The following is an 8,482-nucleotide window of genomic DNA, read 5'->3' on the forward strand; positions in this document are numbered from 1 at the left end:
TGAAAACAAGGACCACTGATCTATCAGATCTTTGAAAAGGTCACACCAGCAGACGCAAATGAAGAGGCTGTATTTTTACCCTTTCTCTCTCTCATCTGCCTCTCTCTACTGGCTGCTGATCACGGGATGGAGGGATCAGAGATGAGGGCAGTCAGGAGGGGTGTAAGTATATAAGAGTTGGACAGGGGGCAGCACAGGGGGGCACTACAGTACAGGAGAAAGACAGAGTGTGCGAGAGAAAGAGTGGGGCAGAAAAGAGAGAACGGATGATATAAGGTACATACTTTAATTTGATCTTTCTTTAGCTGGATCATTTTTTTTACTTTTTATGTCATTGGTTGAAGACTGACATTGTGGCCCAATAGGGCATGCCATGGATGAATTGTTGTTTGATAAATCATTTGAGAATTTATGGTGAGCATAGGTACATGATCTTTTTTGCCATCACAAGATTCAAGATGACAAATCATTAAAGGAAATAATTATTTTATTTTGTAAGAACCATTAATACAAGCCGTGTGTGGGGGGTTGCTCTTATGACATAACTAGTCAGTAGGTTAGACAGTCTGAGGTTGAGAAGTTGAAACAGTCTATATCCTGTATAGGCTGCTATACAACAGCAAGCCTAGTCTAAAAAAATAAAAATAAAGAGAGAGAGATAAAACTGTCACTTTCCATTGTTTTTCTTTGACAAGGTAATACTGTACATTTCTTGCATTTCAAAAATCTTCTTCAGTAGGAAAGGATCTAAAATATATATACATACATATTTTTCACCAATAGTTAGAACCAGAGTGATTTTCTTTTACCTGAAGCAAACTATAACACTTTATGGTCAAAGAATCCTCCCAATTCATGCTTACCTTTTCCTGTTTAACTGCAATATATATATATATATAATATATATATATATATATATATATATATATATATATATATTGCAGTTAATATAAATGCAGTTAACATATATATATATATATATATATATATATATATATATATATATATATATATATATATATATATATATATATATATATATATACTGCTTCAACACAAAATTTTTACTTGTCACACAATTTCCGAAACCTGACACTCAAACACCAGAACCACACACCGAACCTCATTCTCGGCCTTTGACTCAGTTTTCAATTTCATTAAACACTTTTTACAAAACACAACACACAATTTTCTATGTAACACACAAAACTCTTACAGGAACTGGCAAAGTTATTTTCAGACGTTTGCTTTTGAGATGTGTTTAAGCAGTTGAAAAAAACAAAAACAACTGTAATGCATTTATTTCATTATATGATGTTTAGATACAATATCTCTTTTCATGGAAAATATTTTTGTAAACAAAAATTTTTCTTTTTTCTTTTTACTAAACGTTCTAATTGAATAGCTTGCTAATATTACAAGTGTAAACTGCATGAATAACTAAAAAGCTGGTTTTCATGATTGATAGATTGACCATGTTAACTTAAGTTTCACTATCTATGCACTTTCGGAGAAATATTTTAACCTACCAATTTGACTCAACTTTAATGTGCTCCAACCCCATATAATTTTCATTCTTCCTGGCATCTGTTCTACAGAGGAAATAAAATTATACAGGTTTATAATAACATGCGCTTGAATAAATGATGACAGTCAATGATGAAATTGTCATTTTTGGGTGATCTCTCCCTTTAAGCATATTTTAATGCATGCTGGCTCATATATGCCTTTCCAGGATGTTGAAGAGTGTGTGTTTAGTGCTAATGTGCGTTGTGCTGACGCAAGCTCAGTTCCCACGTCAGTGTGTGACACCAGAAGGTCTGCGGAGTGGCACCTGCTGCCCATCACCTGCCGGACTGCCCAATGATGAGTGTGGATCCAGTACTGGGAGAGGTCAGTGTGTGTCAATCGCTGCTGACCGCCGCCCACACGGGCCTCAGTATCCTCACGATGGGCGTGATGATAGAGAACGATGGCCACTGAGGTTCTTCAACAGGACCTGCCAGTGTAACGGAAACTTCAGTGGATTTAACTGTGGGCGATGCCGACATGGCCTGACAGGGCCAAACTGTGATCAGAGAGCCACCGTGGGTGAGGACAGGAATACACACAATACAGATGTGTACTGGAAATGTTTGTGTGCTTTGATTTCTGTCTCATCTGGGTTTGTGTGTGTTCTCAGTGCGTCGTAACGTCATGCAGATGTCTACAGATGAGAAAAGAGCTTTTGTGAATGCTCTGGACCAGGCTAAAAGAACCGTCCATCCTGACCTGGTCATCTGTACCCGTCGCTATCAGGAGATTTTTGGCCCTGATGGAGCTAGTGTACAGTGTGAGAACATCACCGTTTATAATTACTTCGTCTGGACCCACTACTATTCGGTCAGTAAGACTTACATGGGTCCAGGACAGCAGAGCTTCGGAGGTGTGGATTTCTCTCACGAAGGACCGGGATTTGTCACCTGGCACCGGTATCACCTGTTGCAACTGGAGAGAGACATGCAGGTGACCCAAAACAGATAATGATAAGCATACAGCAGGAAACAGATATACAAAACCTTTTAAATAATGTCATGTGATTTCAAAACTGTATAACTTACTTGTCTTGTCAAACAAAGAGGGAGATAAAGATAAAGAATGCATTGGTTGTTCTTTTCCAGGCAAATGTAATGAATGGGGACTGGAGCTTCCAATCTTCAAAAAAAAAAAAAAAAAAAAAAAAGAAAAAAGTATCATAAAAGTTGATCATATGACTCTGATATGGGCTTCCATACTAATAGAACGATTTCTCAAAAAATAAAATTTCTGTCATTTTTTACATATATGATTTTGAAAGATATATATACCTCCAAATCAAAATGACAAAATGTACATTTTTGGGGAAATCATTCTTTTAGTATGGAAGCACATCTCTGCCACATAAGGAAAAAAATTAATGCTTTAGTACATCATATGTCATAAAAGTTATGATTCTGACATGTAAAAAGTTGAAAGTATAACCTAATAAGGACAGAAAATCATGACAAAAAGTCAAAATTGTTAGATATTTTGTCATAATTGTCCCTTTTTCATTATTTTGACAGTGAGTATCTGATCATTTTGACATTTTATCTTCCAAATTATCTCATCATTTCGACTTAATTATAATTATGATTGACTAATTGATGATTTTCTTTTTATTTTTTATGTGGCTGGAATTTGTTTTATTCATATAATTTATTCATCTGATATTTAATCCAAAATAAGTAAATAAATATACTAAGAACCAATTTACATGAGAAATAAGATAATACTTTTTTTCAGCTGATGCATCTTGAATTAAACAAACTGAAATCTTTTTTATCTTATTTTTTATTTTTTCATTGTTTTAAGCATAATCCTCTAATGTTTTGTTAGATGTATGCTTTATTCTGGAAAAATCAATTTTGGCAAGTCTTATTATCTTGTGCAGTGAGCAGAAATACCAACTATTCCCCATTGATAGAAGGATCAGCTAATGGGACATGTTGGGATACGCGTGTGTGTGTGCACAGGACATGCTGGGGGACCCGTCGTTTGCCCTGCCGTACTGGAACTTTGCAATAGGAGGCAGCGAGTGTGATATCTGCACTGATGACCTGCTGGGAGCCAGAAGCAGCTTTGACACCAATGGCATCAGTTCCAACTCCGTGTTCTCTCAGTGGAGAGTCATCTGTGAGAGTGTGGAGGAGTATGAGACACTGGGGACCATCTGCAACAGTACGACACACTCACAATAACACACACTGCCTCTCTATACATCACACAAACACATACACACAGAATACTGCAAAAAACACACGTCTAATTTTGTGTCCTCTCCCTGGTGGGAGATCTGTGAGAGTGTGGGGGAGTGTGAGACATTGGAGACCATCTGCAACACTAAGACACACACACACACACACACACACAAACACACACGCATTCCAAGACCTAAGACTGCTCACATGCTGTTTGAACTAATCCTTTGAGGCATTTCAAGAGCTCAGAAGAAAGATCAAACCTTATATGGGCAAAATGATTAGGATCATGTGATTGTATTTGCAAGTGACTCACGATTGCAGACAAAGTGAATATTATTATTATATTCAATCTTATGATGCTTCTTTCTTACTGTCTGCACAGATTTGGTTCATGGGTCAAAAACAAATGACAAATTGTGATAAAAAAAAAAACCTAGGTATTCATTTGATTTCATATGGTTTTTTTTTATGTGTTTTTTTTTTTTTACAACATTTACAAACTTTAAATTGAATAACTCTTAAAATTTAATGTGCTGTAACCATAAAGTAAAATGTTATAATTATTTTTCCTTACACCATGAATTCATGTGTTTACACCGGTATTACTGTAAGTGTTAAAAATTTGTTGTGTGTTTTTGTCATTGTTTTATATTTCTCTATACAGTTTTTAACTGGTACTATGTAATTTTAATCAATATTTTTATTCCAGTTTTAGGAATTAATTATTTTAGGACATTAAGTTACTGAAACTAAATTCAAATGCCTCAGAAACAAGCGAAAAACAACAAGATAAATGGATTTTCTATGTTACTTTTTTTAATTAAAATTTATTTTATTTTATGTTACAAATATGTTATTTTTTATTTACTCAGATTTAGTTAAAAGGTTCTACAGTTACCTTTTTAAAATAAATATTTCAAAATAAACATCAATTTTTACAAATTATTATTAATTAATAAATTATAAACATCATCAAGCTTTGATGGAGTCACACACAGTTTTACATCCTGAACAAATCTTAACATAAAAACGGTATGTGATATTTCACCAGACACATTGCCATTGACACACAGTACTGATGGTCTTTAATGAAAATATTTAATTATCAAAAGTTAGCAAAGTTATGTATCTTCTCTGACTGTGTATTCAGGTACAGAGACAAGTCCAATCAGAAGAAACCCTGCTGGTAATGTGGCTCGACCCATGGTTCAAAGATTACCAGAACCACAGGACATCACTGACTGTTTAGAGCTGACCACTTTTGACACGCCACCATATTACTCGACTTCTTCTCAGAGCTTCAGGAACACTGTTGAGGGTATGATACACTCACAAATGCAGATAACACTACTTTAAAAATGTTTGGAGCCACAGACAAAGAGACTAGCACACCAAACAACCACCTGCAAACACTCCTAAAAGCAACTTTTAATTGGTGTTCTTATGTGTCACTAGGTTACAGTGCTCCCCAGGGAAACTATGACCCAGTAGTGAGGAGTCTGCACAACCTGGCTCATTTGTTTCTCAACGGCACAGGTGGACAGACTCACCTGTCACCAAATGACCCCATCTTTGTCCTGCTTCACACCTTCACTGATGCCATCTTTGATGAATGGCTTCAGAGACACACTGCTGGTAAACACACACACACACACACACACAAATAATGTACATACATACATAGCCAAAAAGAGTTTAATCTTTTGGATGTATTCTAACCAGTGTTCTTTGTACGTATGCAGCAGGCACAGTGGTCTATCCTGAGGAAAATGCTCCAATTGGGCATAACAGGGCGTTCAATATGGTTCCTTTTTGGCCACCAGTCAGAAATGCTGAAATGTTTGTCACCGCCCCAGAAAATCTGGGCTACACCTATGAGGTTCAGTGGCCAAGTGAGTAACATACACTACACACATACATCAATATAAAATACACTTCAGAAAAATAGTCTGTCATTGATAGTAAATATGCAGGAAGTAATACTAGACTTATGTGTGGTTCTACAGTAACACATCAGCTACTACTAGAAACTAATACAGAAACAAGATAAACTAATTTAGGACTGAGGTAATCAATAATGACTGAATAGCATTGTCCTCATTATAAACTAATAGCTGACATATGATAAAGAATTACCAATTAATTACTAATAACAACATTACCATCTGTACGAGAGTAAGAGCAATTGCCTTTTTCTCTCATCGTGTTCATCAAATTCATTTATAAATACTCGAGTGTTAGTAACTCTTCAAGAACTTGTAGTGATCTGGACCAGTATTTTAAATAAAAAAAATTTTCTTCTCTTTTAAAAAAATGGTTTAGACCATAAGTAGTTCATGCGAAGTGACTAGGTAACATTTAAGTAATTACTATGCATTGTATGACCATATTAAGAATTTTAAAAAGACAATTTATTATGTCTCAGACAAGTTGATGTTGTGATTAGTAATTAATTGGTAATTCTTTATAATTTTGCATAGTTAATTAGTAGTTCATAATGAGGCCAGTCTCACTCAGTAATTACAGATTACCTAATAAAGAACTCTCAGAGCTAATTTTACAATTATTTACTGATTAGTTATTCTTGTTATATATTAGATTAAAGTGTCGGCTAAAGTGTTAATGAAGCACTACTCATTAGTCCTGCATTGTTACCTATTAATGATCGATCTTAATGATTATAAATGTAACTTATCTGAACTTAAATTTGCTCAACTGAAGTAATAGTTCTCCCAAAAATGAAGACTGTCATCATTTACTCTCATCATTTTTTCTTCTGCACAACACAAAAGTGGATCATTTAATTAATAGCCAGCTGTGTGAACTGAGTCTAATGGAAGTACATTATGACTCAACACTTAATGAAGTACCCAAAAGCGCAAACAAACACTGAAGGTTTTTCAAGTGCTCAATATTTTTTAACAGTAAAGTTGCTGCAGAAGCCATTGATCTGCTGTGTGCAGTTCAGTAAGTGGAAGAACTGTTCACCTGCTTCTTCTGCCAGTGTCTGATCCTCCCACTCTTCATTACACTGGTCTTTTTATACATGAATTCTCTGGATATTTAACACGTAATTACATTATAGACTGTTGTGAAGACATGTAGGGCAAGTGCAAATGAGTGGTGTATAAGCCAAGCTATTAGGCTAATTGGGTATCTGTATGCTATGCTAGCATACATAAGCTAACAAATACATTGATGATCATTATAACATAGTCCATGGCGATTCTTAACTATTAATAGTTTTGTTAAATTTGTATGAATCTTTATGATCACATTCAAAAGTTTTAGTACACTCTGCATACTCCCCATTAGCTATTCGCTATTCGGTGGACCTTAATGTTGTTGCATCATGTGGTTTCATAAAAAAACACTGCCTTGTAAAATACTTATGCTTTTTCATGAGATTGGGTTGGATTATGTAGGGTTCATGCAAACTAAGTACACATTAAAAGTTTTTTGAGCCAATGGAATCTCATTTTAAGTTTATAGAAAGTTAGCAAACCATCAAAGAAGCATTTCTGCCACCTACTGGACTGGAGTGTGAAGTGCACACAGGAGAGCAATGGGGCCACCACTATCATTGTGTACAAATAAAAATTACTGTTTTTGACCTTTATGGATTTGTGATTTGATTCGTATAAAAAAGGAACTCTCTCTCTTTCTCCCTCGCCAGCTCGGTCATACACTATTTCAGAGATCATCACCATAGCCATTGTTGCAGTGGTGCTTGTTGTGGTTGTGGTGGGCGGAGTCATCGGGTGTGCTGCTCGGGCACGCTCTTACCGCTCAGCTGAGGGCCTGGAGCCACTGCTAGGGGAACAGTTCAGGCGTTACTCAGAGGATGAGCGGCATGCTTCTCAGTCTGTGGTGTGATTGAGAAACTCAAAAGAAAAAACAATTTGTGCTCCTCTTAAACATTTTTATTTTGTTGCACTGTGCATCCACACTGTAGGCCTACTGAAGGAGAATGAATTATTAGCATTCAAAAGCATTGTTAAAGTTTTGTTGACACAGGGGCATAATTTATGACTATTTATTTTCAGATTTTTCATGTCCAGTGAGACACTGAGAATACAGTCATATGTGCCTATAAAACATATTTAATGTCTAATTTTAAGCTGATGCACTGCTTATAAATGCCCTATGAACACATGACTTAAGTTTATTGTACAGTGTGACCTATTTTATATTACTCAAAAAGTCATTTCAAAGAGTTTCGACATGCATGAATATTGCAAAATAAAATTTTAAATAAATTGTATACATACTGTATTCAATTATTATATATAATATATGTAAAACAAAAAAACAGATCCTGGTTGCCATACATTGATAAAAAATGTCCCTGATATTGTCCATACACAGACATATGACATGGTTCATGTAATGCCATAATAGTGTCATGATTAATAATCATAATCCATTAGAACAAGTGTCCGGGATAAAAAGTGTCTTGTGGTAAAATAAAGTGGGACAACAGCCAGACCGTTAGCTTTTTTATTATTATTATTATTACTATTATTATTATTATTTTACAAAGCATAATTTTCTGTAATTATCATTCAATAATCAAAATAATAATTAAGAAATGAGGTTGTTTGTGTGTGTGTATTCAGTATAGACTCTGTAAGAGCATTCATTTAGCTTCATTTGCCAGAGATGAATTGGACGTTAAAGCGTGATTGTTTCCACTGTGATGCATGATTGTGATGCAAATG

General features: G+C 35.2%; 1 protein-coding gene across 1 annotated transcript; it reads left to right on the plus strand.

The window, feature by feature from the left end:
- The first annotated feature begins 16 nt into the window (after positions 1 to 16).
- Positions 17 to 8,025, plus strand: LOC127949170 (5,6-dihydroxyindole-2-carboxylic acid oxidase-like). Its single transcript, XM_052546154.1, has 8 exons — positions 17 to 276; positions 1,736 to 2,091; positions 2,183 to 2,505; positions 3,534 to 3,738; positions 4,912 to 5,079; positions 5,217 to 5,396; positions 5,504 to 5,653; positions 7,438 to 8,025. The coding sequence occupies exons 2-8, from the start codon at positions 1,737 to 1,739 to the stop codon at positions 7,635 to 7,637; spliced, it is 1,581 nt and encodes a 526-aa protein (XP_052402114.1). The 5' UTR covers positions 17 to 276; position 1,736; the 3' UTR covers positions 7,638 to 8,025.
- The last annotated feature ends 457 nt before the right edge of the window (positions 8,026 to 8,482 follow it).

This window comes from Carassius gibelio, chromosome B1 (assembly GCF_023724105.1).
Source record: "Carassius gibelio isolate Cgi1373 ecotype wild population from Czech Republic chromosome B1, carGib1.2-hapl.c, whole genome shotgun sequence".
Taxonomy (NCBI): domain Eukaryota; kingdom Metazoa; phylum Chordata; class Actinopteri; order Cypriniformes; family Cyprinidae; genus Carassius; species Carassius gibelio.